Raw genomic sequence first — 19,612 nt, forward strand, 5'->3', positions numbered from 1 at the left:
AGGGAGCTTTCTGAGCGTTGGTTGTAACTATATATAAACTACCCCCGTAGGGCTAAAACCGGGCAGCTGCACAGTATACAACTCATCTTATTCCTCCCTGGAACAATAAGCCACTTTCAAACATGTCCCCTAAAGACGAAGTGCACCCAAAAGCCATCGAGCACCATGAAGTGGCAGACCTCGAGACCCCCTGCACCGTCGACGATGGCCCGACCAAAGAACTGAAGATCGGAGCCGAAGCTGCCGCCCATGGCCAGGGCACGACCGGATACGAAACACTGAGTATATGGCAAACCGCGAAGAAGTTCAAAATGAACGCCCTGATCTGTTTCCTGGTGACCGTCAGTGCTGCAACGGACGGGTATCAAATTGCGTGCGTTCCCCAGCAGATGCTACTATGCTACCATACCATACTGCATGGTGCATACCTCCCACGAAAAAATTTAGAGGCTAACGAGATACCATAATTCTGCAGCCTAATCGGCAACATCGTCGCAAACCCAGGATTCGTGCGTAAATTCGGCACCCAAACCGACGACAACGGCCAAACAATCCTCGCCTCCTCCATCCTCAGCGCCTGGACATCGCTTGGCTCCGTGGGGCAAATTGTCGGCATGACAACCCTGCCCTTCCTATCCGACAGGTTCGGTCGCAAAGCCGCCATGTTCTGGTACTGGTTCCTGCTAGCGGTCAGCGTGTTGATCGAGTGCGTTGCAACGAACTGGAAGAGCTGGCTTGTTGCGAAGGTTGTCGGCGGGATTGGGGTTGGATGTCTACAGTCTACAATCCCGACGTATGTATCAGAGGTTGCACCGGTGCGTATTCGCGGTGCATTCCTCATGTGCTATAGCCTGTGGTGGCTTATTGGCCAGTTCTTTGCGCCCGTTGCGCTGCAGGTTATGTCGACTTATGCTCCGGAGAACTACCTCACGCCGGTGTATACGCAGTGGTCGCAAATTAGCTTGATGCTAGTAATCTATCTGCTTATCCCGGAGTCACCGGCTTGGTGTGCGACGAAGGGCAAGGAGGCGCATGCGAAAAAGGTGCTGCGGCTGCTTTATCGGGGTGTTGAGGACTTCAGCGTCGATCATACTTACCAGTTGCTTGTGCTGAACATCGAGCATGAGCGAGAAGTCGCGGCGCAAGCGCGGAACGAGAAGTGGTATGCGATCTTTAAAGGGGTTGATGGGTGGCGCACGCTCACTTCTTTGTGGACGCTTCTTGCGCAGCAGTTCCTAGGCCTGGGTGTCTTTCTGACCTTTGGGAGCTACTTCTTTCAGCAGGCGGGCATTGACGACCCATTCAAAGTCACTTGCATTACATCAGGTATTAATATCTTCTTCAGCTTTGTCGTAATCTACCTGGCCGAGGCGACTGGGCGTCGATGGCTGGCGTGCTCCGGCACAACCCTGTGCTGGGCGTGCAATGTGGCCGTCGGGATCCTGGGCGTCGTTCCCCAGGGAAAAGGGACCAACGGTCTCCTGATTCTCTTTGCGTGCCTCTGGAGTAAGCCCCCATTAGCCTGGATATAACAACAATAGCTGCTAACACTGTGGATCACTGTAGATGTCGGACTCGTGGCCAACGGGGCGACGGGATGGGGGTTTATTGGGGAGATTTCCGCCCAGCGATTGAGACCGTATACCGCTGGGTTTGCCGCGGCCTCGACATGCGTCGTAGGCGTGTTATTCAATGTTTTGATCCCGTACATGGTGAATGCAAACCAGTGGAACTGGGCTCTGAAGACTTGCTGGTTCTTTGCTGGGCTGGGGCTCCCATTCACCGTGGGCATGTGGTTCATCATCCCGGAAACAGCAGGGTAGGTCTGCTCTTGTATAGCCTCTTCGTGATGCACTATTCCAGTGATAGAACTGACAATTGTTCTCGTTCAGACGGTCGGCAGCAGAGCTGGACGAGCTCTTCGAACGCAAGGTCAAGGCCTGGCGGTTCCACAAGGAGACGACCATAACCCAGCGGCTGGTCGAGGCCAAGGCGCAGGCTTGAGGACTATTTAGCGTGTTGGACGGAGAGATAAGAAGGATCGCAGGTTTCTGTTAGTTCCAGGCTGTATTAGTAGGGTAGGAGCCAATCATCAGCAATTGCAGGGGCGATTCTGGCAAACCCGGATATTTCCTCGTATTCGTACCATCCATAAGTACTGCAGATGCGATCGACTCCCTACATTTAGCCATTGCTATAGCGGTATCCCTTGTCGGTTATTGCTGCCTGATCTGCCATGTTCATGGCAAAATAGCCAAAGTAGGCGCCGGCTAAAGTCAGAGACATACGTGCGCCATGAAAATCGTGTGCAGCCCAGCCTCGGCCTATGTCTCTCCGACAATGACAGGTATACTAGGCATGCTAGACACCAGTGGTGGTAGATGCAAAGACTCAATTTGGACCCTCAGCCCCGCACTCAACAGCTTCACCATGACAACCCCACGCATCGTTGACGTCCGCTTCGAGCACTACCCGCCCAGTAAGCCGGCACTGGGCGTCCACGACACAGCACCACGTATCTCATGGCGCTTCGCTGACGTAAAGCCCGACTTCACTCAATCCGAGTATGAGATTGAGATCACTCGGTTCGTCGGCCACGGCTCAGCAACTGTCACTGCTGCCCGTGTGGTGTCGGGCGAATCGTACCTTGTCCCCTGGCCGTACCACGATCGCCCCCTCGTCTCCCGAGAGAGATGCTCAGTGCGCGTGCGAATCCGTGGAAAGATCCATGATGATTCCACTTTGCAGAACGTGCAGACCCCTGGAGTGCTCCGGCTGAGCTCGAGGCCGGCCTTTTGCAGCGCGAGAAGTGGACCGCATCTCTAATCACTGCGCCTTGGTCGAACACCTCCGGGCCATTACCTGAGGATCTGTTTCGAAATGAGTTCACTACTCCTGATCTCAGCAGGGCACACTCGGCGCGATTGTATATTACGGCGCTGGGTGTTTATGAAGCCGAGCTCAATGGAGTCCGAGTCGGCGATCAGTTCATGGCGCCTGGGTTGACTTCATACGGCGGCCAGCTTCACTACCAGACCTACGATGTGACTGCTCTGCTCAAGGCGGCATCAAATCGCCTGGTCGTCAGGGTTGCAGAGGGGTGGTACAAAGGACGGATTGGATTTGCGGATGCCCGAGGCTTCTATGGGTCTCGGACTGCGTTGTTGGCGCAGCTGGAGGTTTCGTTCAAAGATGGAAGTTTGTTTACGATGGGCACTGATGGCACCTGGACTGCGGCGCAGGGTCCTATTCGCCGGACTGAGATGTATGATGGGGAAGTTTATGATGCTCGCGTCGAAGCAGGGCCAGGGGACTGGAGAAATGTCCAGCTATTGCCGCCCCTGCCGACTGAACTGAAGCTTGTCTCTGGTTCTAAGCCACCTGTTCGGCGGCTTGAGACAGTAAAGCCTATAAAGACCATTAAGACTCCATTGGGAAGGACAGTGCTCGACTTCGGACAAAACCTGGTTGGACACCTCCGCGTGAAAAACATTCGCGCTCCCGTGGGCCATATGATAATCCTGCAACACGCCGAAGTCCTGGAGAATGGCGAGCTCGGCCTCCGTCCACTGCGCACCTGCCAAGCACAAGATACGTACATTGCCCGAGGCGATGCAGAGGGTGAGACATACCAGCCCCGGTTCACATACCACGGATTCAGATACGCACAGATCGATGGTTGGCCTACAGCTGGTACTGAGGACATCACGCAAAGTGTGGAAGCCGTCGTGTGCAATTCAGATATGGAAGAAGCAGGCAGCTTCTCGTGCTCAAACAACAGGGTCAACCAGCTATTCTCCAATACGAAATGGAGCATGCGCGGGAACTTCTTCTCGCTCCCCACGGACTGTCCGCAGCGAGATGAGCGCCTTGGTTGGACTGGTGACCTGGCCTTGTTTGCGCCGACTGCTACGCTGATCTACAACTGTTCCGGCGTGCTTAAGGATTGGCTGCAGGATGTTTCCTTCGATCAGCAGCGCAGAGGCGGAGTGCCCCCAATGGTTTCACCGAACGTCCTTGAGGGTGTACCAATCTGGGGAGAGATCTGGCCGTGCGCTGTCTGGCATGATGTAGTGGTGCTTGCTCCGTGGGCGCTTTGGGAAGAGACGGGAGACGTTACCATCCTGGAGCAGCAGTACGAGTCCATGAAGTCGTGGCTCGATGCGATACCCAGGAATAAAGATAGACTAGCGTATCTATGGGATCTCAAGGCCCACCAACTTGGTGTAAGTCCAGTGCTGCAATGACAGCTACCCTTTCCTTTCTACAAAGACCCTCTCAAACCCGTCCCGCAACGCAAAAGCCCTAACTAACAGATTTGCAGGACTGGCTTGATCCATATGCACCGCCAGACGACCCCCAAAAGGCACTCACAGACCCGACCCTCGTTGCAAATGCCTTTCTAGCGCACTGTCTTGCGCTGATGGCACAGGTCAGCACAATGATCAATCGCTCAGATGACGCCCAGTATTCCTCCGAGTGGTCCACAAACGCGTGCAAGCAATTTACCTCGGAATATGTCACCCCCAGCGGCCGTCTAACCTCCGACACCCAAACCGCCTACGCCCTGGCAATCTGCTTCAACCTACTACCAGCAGGACAAATTGCCACCGCAGGGATACGGCTCGCAGAGATCGTGACAGGCAACAATCACCACATCGGAACCGGATTCGCAGGAACCCCATACCTAGCCGAAGCGCTCGCCAGAACAGGACACACGGCCACCGCCTACGCCCTACTTCTCAATGAAACCTGTCCATCCTGGCTCTACCCCATCTCCATGGGCGCCACGACGATCTGGGAGCGCTGGGATAGCATGAGGCCGGACGGGACCATCAATCCCGGCGAAATGACCTCGTTCAACCACTACGCGTTTGGAGCTGTATCCAAGTTCCTGGTTGAGCGGGTTGCTGGGTTGCAGAGGTTGAGTCCGGGGTGGAAGAAGGCCAGGGCGCAGCCGTTGCTTGGGGGTGGGTTTACAAGGGCGGCGGCGAGTCACCTTACGCCGTACGGGGTTGTCTCGGTTGCTTGGAGGGTGGAGGGGCTGGGTGACCGGGACTCGGATTCAGATGAGATGAGGCTTACGATGCGGGTTGTTGTGCCCCCGATGACCACGATGGAGGTTGTGATTCCGTCCGTTAGGGGGGATGACGTGAAGGTTTTGGGCTCGGGGCGTTGGTCGTTTTCGAGTTTGGTGCGTCGGGGTATGCTTGCATAGCACTACCATGGAACCTACCAGACCTTCATCCCGAAAGAAATACCTTGTGATATGGAAATGTATTGCTTTAGCCATCTGACGGTTGGTTTAGCGCAAGTAGAATACTCACTGACCTGTTACGCGTTCGTATATCTGCCGCCTACAAGGATGTTCTATCCTATCATAGCTTCCAGTGCCCTAGTAGTACCGTAGGAACCCCGGTCATCATTACCCCTAGTCCCTCATGCAGATCTGGGTAAATACATCAGGTAGGCAGGCTAACCGGGCACAAGCCCCCAGCTTCCCCAGCTTCTCCAACATGGGGCAAGAGTTGCCTTGATAGGCAACATGTCGTACTCGGAGCGCAGATTCTGTGATTGGTTGGGCCAAGTGAACTTTGTTTAGCCCCTTATAAGTCAGTCCTTGGCATGCATGGGCATGCATGGGCATAAATAGCCGAGACGCATCTGGCTACTATGGTACCATGTCAGAAATTCCGTGGCGGTTCGAGACTCCGAGTCAGGGACTGGGGACGAATGGAGGTAACGTCTTGCCTATGATACTATGAATGGTACCGCATGCCAGTTGGTAACCAGAACCGCAAAAAGAGTAATGTGGACGGTCATCCTATGGTAGTCTATGGTAGTAGCCAAAGAAGCTGGACTGCATTGCCCCTGGGAGCTCGGTTGAAAGTCCCCCGAGAACATTCTGCCTCAAATTCAAGATTTAGCCTGTTTTGCTAAACTCTCTTCTCCCTTCAGGCTAGTACCTAAACAAGCAGTCCAGTTCAGAAGATATCTGGCACAACGTGCAGATCGGGCTCCCACCGAGCACGACACCATATAACTTCGAGCCCCATAGGATGACTAGCTCATACAGGTTTCGTATTCTACTCATTTCCCTAACAGTATAGATCATTAACAACACAGAAGCCCAATATACAACTCACCATGGCCGCACCGAAACTCGACGTCGACGACTTGATCCAAAAGTTGAGCCTGGACGAAAAGGTCCTCCTACTGTCGGGGATAGGACGATGCAGAACACGCGCCCTGGAGCATCATGGCATCCCGTCAATCATGGTAGGCCAATGTATTCCACGAAGCACATTCACACGGCAATATCGAATGGCCAACATTCATTTGTCCAATACTAATCTGCACGCGCACGCGACCACCCAGACCTCCGACGGACCCCACGGCATTCGCACAGAGAAGTTCTTCAACCAGGTAAATCACCATCCATATAGAGCCCTACGCCAATCCGTAAACTGTACGCGCATACAGTGAATTAGGAAGCTAACGAATTAACTTCGACCCCGCAGCCAAGAGCCGCCTGCCTCCCCAGCGGCACCGCCATGGGCGCAACATTCGACCGCGACCTTATCCACCGCATCGGAACCCTCCTAGCAGCCGAGGCAAAAGCACACGGCGTCCAGCTCCTCCTCGCACCCGTCGTGTGCCTCCAGCGGTCCCCGCTAATTGGGCGCGGATTCGAGGCTTTTGGCGAGGATCCCGTCCTCAGTGGGACATTGGGGGGCGCATACATAAAAGGCCTGCAGGAGAACGGGGTCGGCGCATGCATAAAGCACTTCGTGGCGCACGACCAGTCGGACAACTCGATCGAGGACAATATCGTCATGACGCAGCGCACATTGCGCGAGGTCCATGCGCTCAGCTTCCAGATTGCTATCCGGGATGCGGAACCCTGGGCTGTTATGACGGCTTACCACAAGATTAATGGTGTGCATTGCGCCGAGGACCCGGGGCTCATTGATGGTCTGTTGAGACAGGAGTGGGGGTTTCGCGGGCTGGTTCTTTCGGACTGGTGGGGGGTCTACAGTACCTCCGAGGCCATCAATGCAGGGTTGGACCTGGAGATGCCGGGGCCGCCGGAGTGGAGGGCGAAGGTTTTGGCGCTCGCCGTGCACGCGCGCAAGGTTAGTATGGAGGCGGTTGATGCGTCGGTGCGGCGGGTGTTAGAGTTGGTTAACACGGCGCGTCCCATTGGAGAGGAAGATGCTGAAGATGCTAATGCCAATACTGAGGAAGCGCGGGCTCTGATTCGGAGGCTCACGGCGGACTCGGTCGTCTTGTTGAAGAACGACCAGAACGTTCTGCCTCTGTCTGGGAACAGGAATGTGCGGTACGCCCTGATCGGCGACCACTGGGAGACACCGGCCCTTGCTGGTGGTGGCAGTTCCGAGGTTGAGCCGTACTATATCTCGCGTCCTTATGATGCGTTCCTGGAGGTGGTCCCGAGGGATCAGGTTGTCTCTGCACTCGGCTGCTACTGTAAGACCCTAGACGTAGGGCACCAAACTGGAGAGCATATGATACTGACCGAGTGTACTGGTAGCGCACAAGTTTACGCCCCTGTTGAACTGCAACATCACGCAACCCAGCTCAGCCGCCCCAGGCCTCCTTCTGGAGTTTTTCACCAGAGATAATACGACATCCGAGCCCACCTATATAGCCACAACGGCTAAGACCATGATGAACCTCGCCGACAGCTTCCCACCCGGCGCAATCCCCGAGAACTATTTCCTTCGAATCCGAACCACGTTCAAAGCTCCCAAGACAACCAGGTACAGATTCGGCCTGTCAGTGGCCGGCAAAGCAAAGCTGCTCATAGATGGCAAAGAAGAGATCGACCAGTGGACAAGCCACCCCAAGAAGACCGACAACACGCCGTGCTTCAACGGCTTCACCATGGAGCGCTTTGCCGAGCTTGATGTCGAGCAGGGGGTCTCCTACGATCTGGAGATCCAACTCATTAACGAGAACCTGGGCGATCGCGTTGGTGCCGCGCCTGCAGGTGGTGTCCGACTAGGCGGGCACGAGGTCGTCGACGAAGACAAGACCATCCAGCAGGCTGTGGAGGTCGCCCATGGCGTCGATTTCCCAATCATACTAACAGGACTAAGCTCCGACTATGAATCCGAAGGTCTGGATCGAAAGTCACTTGGGCTGCCGGGCCGAGTCGACGAGCTGATCGCGCGCGTGATGGAAGCGAACCCTAACACCGTATGCATCCGCTTGTCCCCTAAGCCTCACGCGGTGCAGTGCTGATAACTACAGATCGTCATCACAGAAGCCGGAACCGCAATCGCCATGCACTGGGCCGATAAGGCACCGACAGTCCTGCACTCCTGGCTGGGCGGGCAGGAGACCGGGCACGGCATCGTCGACGTTCTCTTCGGCCGTGTGAACCCCTCTGGTCGATTACCGATGACGTTCCCCCGCTGCCTCGAGGACTCGCCTGCGTTCCTGAACTTCGGCAAGTCCGACGTTGATATTGTCTATGGCGAGGGCGTGTTCATCGGGCACCGGTACCACGAGCAACTGAACCGTCCGCCGCAGTTCTACTTTGGACATGGCCTTTCCTACACAAGTTTCGAATATAGCGGCGTTTCCGTGCCAGACATCGTGCACGCCGACAATTTGCCATTTACCGTGTCCGTCACGATTCAGAATGTCGGCCAGAGACCCGGTGCCGAGGTGGTTCAGGTGTATGTCCGGGATGTTGAGTGCTCGGTTCAGAGGCCCAAGAAGGAACTCAAGGGGTTCAAAAAGGTGTATTTGGAGGCTGGTGAGACGACTCTTGTGAGCATCGAATTTGACAAGTACGCGTTGTCGTTCTGGTGCCAGCGGATCTCGAGATGGGTTGCTGAGCAGGGCATGTTCGAGGTTATTGTTGCGACTAGCGGTGACCCTGCAGCTGAGGTGCTGTGTAGTACTTTCAAGTTGGCTGGTCAGTTTTCCTGGTCAGGATTGTGAGTGGCTTGGGGTGGCGTATGAGAAAAACCATGAACAAATTCAACGTGAGGGCCAGAAGGAATGTGAACAGCTACCATGCCCTAGTACCATACCGTAGCAACAGGGCACAATAATCAGCCCACGTGCATGATGGTAACTTGAGGATGCTGCCACTGCCTGCCATGTCAGATGTACCATATATATATTACCCCATAAGGATATGGATATTTTTCCCGCCAGCATGGCCTGACGTCTACCAACCTTAGGGTATAAACTGACCCACACCCGCCGTCAAACCGGATCTAGGTCTGAAACTTGGAAATGAAAATTGGAGACTTGCAGCAAGTCACATCTCCTCATCCTAGACCTATTTCCGCCCCTTCCGCCCCGGGGCCCAGGGGCCACTACAGTTGAGTTTCTGATCCGGCGGTGGATCTCGTCATCGATACACTGATCTGCACCTGTAACCAACCTTCTGATTAATCAATCTCCTCTACTTGGCTGCTCCTGCGTACGTCTTTGGCAGTTAATAAAGAGAGAAGCCACCGGTTCAAGTACCGAGCCACGCCAGCCATCGCACTAATCGCACTGGTGTAGGCTCTTAGCTCGCCACCACAAAGGTGGGTTGCGTAATCTATTTGTTCTATATGATTATCAGAGCATGCTATATAGTATCCAATAGGTCATTACATCGGAGTTACCTTTGCAGAGCACCTATGCGTACTCCATAATAGCTTGTCAACGGGCGCTCCACAGTGCGCCCCCACTGTTTCGGCCGGCGCACCGTACGGGCATGAGCATTGATGTGCTCGAGGCTAACGAGCGCACCGTTATGATTCAGCCCCGGCTGAACGTCCGCGGGGATATTCATACGCCTTTGTTGGAAAGAGTGCTAGCAGCCTGGCTGGTGGCTCTTGGATGCATCCAGTCTGAAGCACTTCCCTACCTACATAAGAGGCAAGTCATGAACCTCTCAAGCTCAAGCTCAGGCCCAAGCGCTTTATCGCATTATTCCACCCGCGGGCTCTGTCACCACCAGCCACGGTAAAGGATGGTTGTCATCCCGATTGTGAACGATGCACAGCGCGTAACCATTGAGGGTTTTGTAGTGCTTATTGTGCTGCCCTGCATTGTAGTCGGCTTGAGGCTCTATGCGCGCCACCTGAAAGGAGACTGGCTGGCTTGGTTGGTTGTCCGTCCCTTGCTGTCTCAGCTTGATAGCTGTTAGTTGCCGTCCTCTTCCATTGGATATTCTGCTATATCGACCTCACGTAAGGTCTTCAACCCTGTCTTGCCTTATCTCCTTCTCGGTAGCCGCAACAACTAGCTGACGATGCAGTGGTGGTGAATTGCGGCGTTGGCGTCCCTGCAGCCCCAGTCGTCCTGGAGTACGGCATGGGCGCGATCGAACTGTTGATCAAGGTAAATCAGTGCCTTTGCCCCAGGCAACTAAGCGCCATACGCCTATCATAGCGCGAGTGTTGACTGCAGCTCCCGTTTCCCTGTAGAAACTCATCGCCCTCCCGATCCTCTGCGTCGTCGCCAACAGCTGCGTGAAGCTGTCTTTGCTCAGCTTTTACTGCCGAATCTTCAGCTTCCCTACTTCATCCCCACGGCGCGGATCCTCGCCGCGGTGATTGTTGTCTTCACAGTTGCCAGTGTCCTGTCCGCGGCGTTGCTCTGCCGTACGGTCGCCATGATCCAGGCCTAGTGCAAGGGGCAGATCCTGGCGTATGTCATTACCGGGTCGCTAATTCTCGGCACGGACTTCATTGTGCTGGTCATGCCGCTGCCGTACCTGTGGAAGGTGAAGATGAAGCAGCCGCAGAAGAGCCCTGTGTTTAGGTTGTTTATGGTTGGTCTTTTGTATGTTAACACCTTCGTGCCTTGCCTTGCCTTCTCTATTCCCATTCCCATTATCCTCTTTCAGTACTATGCTAGGAGAGCGGTTCCATCCATGCAGACTCTAGCCCTCGCCCGGCCCCGGGCGTGTCTTTCTAACTATCATAGTACCTGCCTCGCAATAATTATCCGCATAATCTACAACTCCCAGCTCGACTACGACGCCATGACCACCACCGTAACCAAGTCCCTGATCTGGGGCGGAATCAAGCCCAGCCTTGGGATCACGCTCGCCAGCGCCCCCTTCATGCGCCCCCTGCTGCTGTTCTCGTCCTCGCGTCCGTAATCCTATAACCCGTACTCGCGCTCCAGTACGCGCAGGAAACTTGACAGCCGTAAAAAATAACAATTCACGCACCAGGCTGGGATTCCTTTCTCGTCCCCGCAAGCTAAGACCTGTGCGGTTTGCAGACGTTTGACACGGCGGGTGGTCCTGCCACTGCCAATAATACGGGAATGGACGGCACGACGGTGCAGAGTCCGAACCCGCGCGTAGGTGCGGCTGGCGCGTTGGAGTAGCATATTCTGGGACAGGGGGAAGAATCTCCTCATGCTGAGGAGCTGGAACTGGAGATGGATCCAGGCTTGAGATGTGAGGTAGTTCATTGCGTCCCTGGGCGTGTAAGTGTTGTCCGCTCGTTTTATGTTGACTGGCGTGGCTAGGTACATTATTGATGGTATTTGCCTATCATGACTTGGCGCATTCTTTCTTGAGAAGGTTCAAGTGCGCGTGAGATCCCCGGACGTCCGTTTAGCGAGGTACACCTTAGAACTGGACGCTGCCTGGCAGACTTCTCGCCTTTCAACCCCATGGATGGCTGTGTAATCACCTTAGCTGTCCGACATAAGTAGCATACAGAAGCACTGAAGTAGCACTAAAAGGAATATTGCTTATACGTAAACTAATCATCCTAAAAGTCAAATGACCCTCCAACTACAAGAACACAAGAACCAAGTACATAAGATACACAAAAGGGCATCGTTAAGCACCGCACACCACAAACAACTTCCAATCTACCTTGTGCACTCCCAATCCTTCTACTTGCAGCTCAGGCAATCAACAACCACCCACAACCTCCGGCGCACAAATCCCCAACCGCCCCGTAGCACAACAACCGTCCCTCAAACACCTAAACCCATCCCCACACTCCGAATCCCGATCACACTCCGGCGGAAACGCAGCGCAGTTTGGGATCCCAAAGCACCAGGCGCCGCCGGCACTGCGTCCACACGCACACTGTCCCCCAGGCGCAGAGCACGGCACGGGGACATAGTTGCCGCAGGTTGCGCCGACGGTGCAGCCGCGCGGCAGGGCCGTCACGGTCTCCGTCACGGTGGCGGTGACGCTGACGTATTCTGTTGGGGTTGGTGCTGTCGTGGTGCTTGGTGATATGCCGAGGCAGGAGCACGCGCGGCCGTAGACGCCAGCCTGATCGCAGGGTGGGTGCAGGTATGAGGGGATCGAGGTTGGGGTTGAGGTTACCTGCCGCGCGGCGATGTCGATGGTGCGGGCGGCGAGGTTGGCGCCGGCTGTGATGGTGGTGGTTTCGGCTACTATTGCGACAGTAGTTGTTATGGTGCTGGCGAGGTTAGCCTAGTGGTTAGTTAGGGGGAAGGGACGTACGTTGGTGCAGGGGTCACGGTTGTTTGCTGGTAGCTTGAGCAGTCGGCGAGACGGGCGGGTCGGCCGAGTGACAGGCCCTGGATTTGGAGAGCGCAGGCGAGGGGTCTGCCTAGGCGCTACAGGATGGCATAGGATGGTTGGGTGGTGACGAGAAAGAGGAGTAGGGAGGTGGTGAGACGGGACAGCATGATGGACGAGACACTAATGTAGTAGCTGCTCAGTCAGAAGGGTGATCAATGACCATTTGTAGAAATGGAAAGAAGTTTGAGGTGTACGAAGCTGTGGGGGTTGCGCGACTTCTTGCGGCTTTTATAAGCAGATATCTGCCCTTCATACCACACACTCTGTCAGGAGAAGGTGCTCCCAGTGTTGATGCAGGGTGGCTATAGGGTCGGCTGAAATACCCATTCACCCCCATGCCCAGCGTTAGAGGCACACCTCACGAGCGGTAGCGGCTCGGGGATTAACTTATGACGATTGGTAAATAGCAGTTCGCATACTGCACGTCAGAGCCTGCAGCGAGACTGCTGAACTTAATCTTGTCAGACGGTCCCTGCACATCGGGAGCATGCGAGTTCCACGGAGAAAACGGATATCGCACGGTCTATATGTATATAATGTATAATCCGCCATTCTAACAAGCTGCACGAGTAAGAGGTACCATAGTCATCGCCATATTCTGCTGCGAGTCTTCAAATACGATGTTGATGCTAATAATCCTGGTCTTGACTTTTTAGATTAGTCCGTGCGGGTGATACTCTGGGTTCACATGAGGTTAAGTTTATCGAAGCTCGATCGAAATGACAGAGATCCCCAGATTCAGGTACGCCGGGACATTTGATTACTTCCCACTTAAGGGCTCGTAGTGGGTTGCACAATCATGCAGCTGACCCGGCGCCACGGACTCGGGGCATCGAGCTGATAGCCTCTTACCTAACGCATGCTGGGGTATCTTTCTCGAGTATGCTCAACTTGCTGTGCCCATGCAGTGCGACTCATCAGACTGTATTCCCATTAACTTAGCTTTCATAGACCGGATCCTCGGCGTTTGAAGGAAGCTACTTAGGTGGCATCCTCGAGTAGGGATATCTGTTCTTCGCATGTTAAGTAGTATGATAGTTGAAATGAAGAGTGAGTTCGTACCTTACCCCGGTGGCAGAAGAGTCTCGAACAGAAAAATCTTGGGATGTATCCCGCCTCCAGCTAGATTTAGACGACCTCTGTCAACTCTGCACGGTGGCTGATATCGATGTGAGGATAGATTGCCAATCGCCTCCTGATACCAAACTTCCTGCTCTACGATAGCTACCAGTAGAACTGACAGTAGATTGTCTATTATGTACACCCTCTTCATTCGGTCATCATCATATCTCATATATCTAGGTGTCTAGTGAACTCAGTAGATTGAAACGGCAAGCGCATCATAAACACGAGAACACGATGAAGAGATTGCAAGAAAACAAACAAACAGATAGCCACCCATATGCCCATCGCTCAAGAAAACATTAATGAAAGAAACTGTCCGCGTTCGACCAAATGAAACTATCGGAACCCAGGCCGCGCCCCAAACGTGCATATACTCGTGACTCTCCTCCGCATAAATTGTTGCTTTGACACTGAACTAACAGGGGGTTGCTTGACCTTTGTCAAAGCGGACTGAGAGGGAGGGGTCTCCTTGTACTCTCTCTTTGTCTCTTGACAGTAAGCCTGCTGGACAAAATCCCCGACTCTGCTCAACAGCGCCCTGTCGCGGGAGATATAATGCCCACCACCATGGTATATCACCTCCGGACTGTCGAAGACGGAGACCAGCTCCTTGCTCTTGTGGTCCGCAATCATGGTATCCAGCTTGGCGATCATATGCACCGAGGGCGTTGACAAATTGCCCTCGTAAAAACTGCGGTAGTACTTCATCGTTCCGCGAAAGCCCGAAATGCAAACCACAAACTTCAGTGGCTCTTGACCGGGTAAATTCTGCAAAAACGTCTCGACTGGTAGACCCTGCGCTGATAGTGCACTTCTTCGCCTCGTGTTGGTGGACGCATCACATAGGCCCGTCACCATCGCAGCTAATGCACCTCCCTGTGAGAATCCAACCGCTGCATGTATAGGTCGACCATCTAGTGACTCGGACAGACGGACCAATGTCTCCTCTAGCCCAACGTATCGGCTGACATCGTCGAGGTTCAGCCACCATGCTCTGCTCTCGAGACCTGATGACTCGCTTGTCTCTCCACCAAAGCTGAATGGGGCGTCTGGGAAGATGAACTCGATACCATCGGGATAGGAGGAGAGGATGCTTGAAAGTAGCGAAGATGTGATTTGGTCGGCTAGAAGGCGGGCTTTGACGCGGAAGCGCTCGGATGATTGGGCGTATCCTGAGACATATTAGAAGAATGCACTTACACTGCGAGAAACCTCGGAATTATGGTAGGCTTACCATGAAGCATGAGGATGCGGAACGTTCGGGAAGATGCTGTGATGGAAGGCATTGTTTGTTAGGTATTGTCGTAATGTGGACGAGGCTTGTTCATCAGGATATCCTAGGGCTCTCAACCCTGTTATATACTTCACCATCAACAACGCATCTTTGACCGACCAGCTGAAACCAATCTACGCCAGCGCAAGCCACCGGCGACTCCGGAGAAGTTTGTCTGAGCCGTGGTGGATTCGATCTGTGTGGCTGCAACACGCACAGTCCAATTCGGCGAATCCAACGCATGCAAGTTCATGCAAGCACCGTCACCGACTCTTGGGGATTCCAGTTTGTCGGGCCGGGGCACGGCGTTGCCCTTATTATTGTCTAACCAAGCCTTGGGGTCAATCTCGCGGTTCTCCGGCTGTGGGGAATAAGCTTGGATAAGATTTAGGCAGCTCTAGCCTCTTGCTGTAACCAGCATGTCCTGTTTTGACGTCTTACCCGGAAGCCGGGCACCGTGCGAACAATACTACCATAGTACTGTAAAAGCAAGGTGCACAACAACAGAGGGAACATGCCTTCAAGCCTCGTCAAAGCGCAACAAAAAGAATCGCACAAAGCGGATCTGCAGACAAGGCCAGCTGAACGGTGGGTCAACTAGATCGGATACGTACCGCTATGGCGGGCTAAAGCTCTGATCGTGGCTTGCGCGGTTGGGCAGCGGCGCTCGGGCTTGCTTATGGCTAGACAAACCTGCATGGCCAGCGTAGCACAACAGCGCATTTCCTCCCTATATGTCAATATTCGTCTTCCTCCAGGATCATATTGAATATTCTGGGTAATATTGAAGATTGTGAGGGTATGATAAACGGAAGATCTCCGAGTGAACACCTGTCTCCCGCGTCTGACTCGAAAATCGGCAGATTTAAGCGAGCAGTGGGCCCGATGCAATCTAGTACAGATCTCAATGGAAAATGGTTCCGTTGTCTAAGCCACCATAAGGACGCCGGAGTTTCTTCGGAAAGTGGTATGATTAATTGTCCTTTGCTAGCTGGCCCATAGCAAATTGGAAGTTTGGTCACTGGTTGCAGTCTTATCGGCAGCCGGCAGCATAAGTACCCAAACTTCGGGGTTAATCTAATAGAGCTTTCTTCATGTTCTCCTCAACATCACGCGAGTCGTAGGTCAGGACTGTGATTATCGTAGCCTGTGAGGCGTCACCGCACCAATGCTACCTAGAATACTGCTTTAAGTCATTTACAAAGACACATATTTATTTAGGTGGCAAAATGCGAGAGATAGTACGGAATCAGAGCTTACTTTAGCTCCCAGTCACCAGATGTGGCTGCTTTAAAGATTAGCAGGTACTGAATGCGCTTTGACAGCGCAATGTGAATTGTCTTGAAGGACATTGCAATGCCAGACGTAGCCCTAACTCTAGCATCTAAGGCGGGACTAGGGCCACCCAGATAAGTACATGGTAACAATATCGTCAGCACGTGAGTAGAGCGGCTATGCACATATGGTTAGAAAGATCTTCATTGACAGGTACTTATATTATTTTAGGGGATTTGCCGACAGCCCCCTAAAACTGAGGTTGAGGGGCATTATATGTCCTAATCTTTGCACAACACGTGTATTTTTGTTAGATTGGGGATGGTTTGCTCTCTTCCACGGGGATGTATCTCGTTACTCTTCGCTGGATAGCAGTGCAATATCGCCTTCTTGCCATTTATAGCATTTACACACATAAAAGAGGTATGATAATTTTAAGGATAAAGTATTCACACCATCAGTGAGTACGCACAAAGACGAGAATAACGGGGGCATTGTTATGGCCCAAAGACAGAGATTGTAAAAGCAAAGTGAAGAGAAGAATCAGTCTTCTTCTGTAATCATCTAAGTTGCTGAATTTGGTCTGTTTTTAGACTGTGTGAAATCCATACCAAAGTCCTGAACATCTTGTTCTCCAATCACTGGAAACGAAAAGTGAAAAGGGAACACATTCACTGCCAGGCAGGAAGAGAGTATCTGCCCTAGTACTTCGGTCAGACTGACCAAAACCCTCAAGACCAACCCTTGGAATACTTCCCACCTAGCAACCTACTGACAATCTACTACTAACCATACCTGACATTGTAACTAACCGGCTAAGATGTCAACACACGCAGAAGACCAAGATGAGAGCTGCCTGTCACCAGAAGAGCTTGCCTATCTCAATGTCATTATCAAGCAAACAAAGCTAGCCATCCAAATCAACCATATCAACGCACTGAAGCAGCACCTTATCCCCGAATGTCTGAAGTGCGCAACTCCGCACTGCTTGGTCAAGATAGGCGCACGCGCTAGTGTCACCGAACAGAACTTTCAAGCCTTCGTACTGTTCTTCGACAAGTTTGTGAAACAGCGCGAGGCGTTCTACAAACATATCGAGAGCGGAGCCGGGACTGAGGAAGAGCGCGCTGCGAGAGCTGCAGATGTCGAGCGACAAGAACATAATCACGAGTATGAGGACTATCTCTGGATCTACTTCATGACTGCCCAGAGCGATGGCTGTATGGAACTTGCGAGGCATATCCTACGCCATGTCCAGGATGCTGAGTACGGGATTGTCCTTGACAGGGTCTATAACCTGGCCCCCGGTTCTACTAGAGCTGACATTCTGGTCAAACTGCTTTTCGCCAGCTTCGACAACGACGACCAGGACACTGCACGGACAATCCTAACCGAAAACTTCAAGTTCAAGCTAATCAATCGCATTCTGGAGTTCGTCTATATCAAAAAGCTAACCGCGTTTCTGCCCATGGTCATCGACAACATCCTGCTCCCAGAAAAAGGCGGCCTGACCATGATCGAGCAAGTGGTAACGCACAACTTCGGGCTGCGCGAGGACACCGTTGAGCAATCGATCGAGGCCAGACGCATGCTAACCATCCAGCCCGCCCTCGGACTGTCCCTCAAGGAGAAGTGGGACGAGGGCGTCAACCTGCCCCTGCCAGCATACATGCAGTACCTTGCCAGCGTCGACCGCGGGAACTCACGAGACTACAACACTAACATCCTCAACCTAGCTACCATCGGTCAACTCACCAAGGCCATGACGCGCACCCAGGCACTCAACTACGTGGACGTCCGGGTGAACCTCCCGCCAACCGCGCGCCGTGCTGTCTTCCGACACCTCCGGCGCGTGCAGGGTGATGACGGCGGGATAATCAAGATCAAATGCGGCGGTATTGAGTTCCTCGCGCACAGGGATATCCTTTGCTACTGGTCTGGATACTTTCGAGGTCTGACGAGGCATGCGTGGATCGATAATTCGTCCGTTGATAATTCGTCCGTGACTTCGAGGAGCATATTGATATTCATATCATGGATGATATTCTGCAGTTTGTTTATTCGGGTGAGTATAATTACCAGCAGGATGAGGCTAATCGGTCCAAGTTTCTCGCTGAGGTGCGCAAAGCATCCGATTATCTTCTGGTTGATGAGCTTTTAACCCGTGTGGACTCTTCGATAGGGGCGCTTTTTTTGCGGGCGGCTTATGGGGTGCCTGCGCGCTTTCGGAACTTTACGTAGGTAGATGATGTGTTTGTTTCTTGTCTGTTCGTTTCGTGACGATACAGTGAGGGTTTGTGTCTGGCTTCTCGTTTACAGGGAATTCTTCTCTGGACTTGTGGTGTACAAGACGTGTAGGAAGATTCTGAAAATTATGGTAGACCTACACTCATGGATCAAATACAATATCAACAAGTTATCTTCGCACATTTGCAGCAGTAGCATCCCTAACATTCCATCTCACAATCAATGTATGGATTCTATCCTTCACATCTGAAGTCTTCTCCAGTGTTGTCTATTTCGCTCCCAGAACCTCTTAGATGATGTAGCAGTGAAAAGGCTGCTTTAATGACTACACGGTTCTTTCAGAGCTTCATCTTCTCCAAGGACTTTTTGTTAGACACGTACGTCATTAAAGCCATAGCTAGAACGCATTCAACCTGATTCATTCACTTTTATATGTAAAACAGGCCTGCTCATTGACAACTAACCATCTTTGTTGAGGCTGGTGAAAGCAAGCGTCACAGCTCCATTCGCTCCATTCACTTCAAGGTATCTAACCATCACTTCTTTCTGGACATTATAAATACTTCGTGTATTCCCTGCCATCCTCATATAATCCTCTACACACATCTCGAGATCTCTTCCCTCGATCGAATCAAGCACCCTCTCTTATATTCATCGCCTGCGGCACACCTTCCTACCTATTCCAAACTTCCTAAGCTATATTACTGTACTACCAGCATCATGCCAGTCGATGCCAAAGAGCGCATCTCGGCGTCTGCGCAGAGAAATATGTCTCTTGGATGAGAGATAAGCTCGAGCCAAAGCCCTACTGAGACGAGCTCGACGGATTTAAAGAGCTCTTCGACTACAACGTCCAAGAATACATCGGCTCCTGCATGCACGACCTAACCAAGCTCAAGAGGATGATCCCCTACATCCCCCTATCCGAAAGACCCCGTGCCCAGATCCGATACGCCTTCAAGCAGGCCGCGGAAAACGGGAAAACGGAAACCTCGAAGTATACAACCACCTCAAATCGCTCTTCCTCAGGGATATGACTGCTTACAGCGCCTGGTGTGAGAAGGTCGCCAAACGGGCACAGGGGAATTCCGGATTCATCGAGCGTCTACTACCGAGTCAGTCTGCCGTCG

At 52.9% G+C, this 19,612-nt stretch overlaps 4 protein-coding genes across 4 annotated transcripts; 3 read left to right on the top strand and 1 right to left on the bottom strand.

Annotated features, from left to right (window-relative positions):
- Window positions 1-122: 122 nt before the first annotated feature.
- BDW74DRAFT_166402 (uncharacterized protein) lies at window positions 123-2,004 on the top strand (the record flags this gene model as incomplete). Its single annotated transcript, XM_073726552.1, has 4 exons — window positions 123-373; window positions 476-1,506; window positions 1,567-1,819; window positions 1,893-2,004. The coding sequence occupies 4 exons, from the start codon at window positions 123-125 to the stop codon at window positions 2,002-2,004; spliced, it is 1,647 nt and encodes a 548-aa protein (XP_073586476.1).
- A 426-nt stretch (window positions 2,005-2,430) lies between these two features.
- Window positions 2,431-5,218, top strand: BDW74DRAFT_189187 (uncharacterized protein; the record flags this gene model as incomplete). Its single annotated transcript, XM_073731910.1, has 3 exons — window positions 2,431-2,716; window positions 2,758-4,226; window positions 4,325-5,218. 3 exons carry the CDS (start codon window positions 2,431-2,433, stop codon window positions 5,216-5,218), a joined length of 2,649 nt encoding a protein of 882 aa, XP_073586477.1.
- A 929-nt stretch (window positions 5,219-6,147) lies between these two features.
- On the top strand, window positions 6,148-8,998 carry BDW74DRAFT_189189 (glycoside hydrolase family 3 protein; the record flags this gene model as incomplete). Its single annotated transcript, XM_073731911.1, has 5 exons — window positions 6,148-6,279; window positions 6,379-6,426; window positions 6,522-7,491; window positions 7,556-8,223; window positions 8,278-8,998. The coding sequence occupies 5 exons, from the start codon at window positions 6,148-6,150 to the stop codon at window positions 8,974-8,976; spliced, it is 2,517 nt and encodes an 838-aa protein (XP_073586478.1). The 3' UTR covers window positions 8,977-8,998.
- Window positions 8,999-13,803: 4,805 nt separating this feature from the next.
- On the bottom strand, window positions 13,804-15,055 carry BDW74DRAFT_148060 (uncharacterized protein). The gene is made up of 2 exons (XM_073723640.1): window positions 14,922-15,055; window positions 13,804-14,859 (listed from the first exon to the last, which is right to left on the bottom strand). The coding sequence occupies exons 1-2, from the start codon at window positions 14,971-14,973 to the stop codon at window positions 14,024-14,026; spliced, it is 888 nt and encodes a 295-aa protein (XP_073586479.1). The 5' UTR covers window positions 14,974-15,055; the 3' UTR covers window positions 13,804-14,023.
- Window positions 15,056-19,612: the final 4,557 nt, after the last annotated feature.

The sequence above is a fragment of the Aspergillus multicolor genome, assembly GCF_047715735.1.
Source record: "Aspergillus multicolor strain CBS 133.54 unplaced genomic scaffold BDW74scaffold_5, whole genome shotgun sequence".
In the NCBI taxonomy this organism is placed as follows: domain Eukaryota; kingdom Fungi; phylum Ascomycota; class Eurotiomycetes; order Eurotiales; family Aspergillaceae; genus Aspergillus; species Aspergillus multicolor.

What these genes read in the sequence shown, in the direction of transcription:
- BDW74DRAFT_148060 (XM_073723640.1), bottom strand. Translation starts at nt 14,973, where the DNA reads ATGCCTTCCATCACAGCATCTTCCCGAACGTTCCGCATCCTCATGCTT. An exon ending in CCGCATCCTCATGCTTCATG is followed by an intron (nt 14,860 to 14,921) that starts GTAAGCCTACCA and finishes AATATGTCTCAG; the next exon opens with GATACGCCCAATCATCCGAG.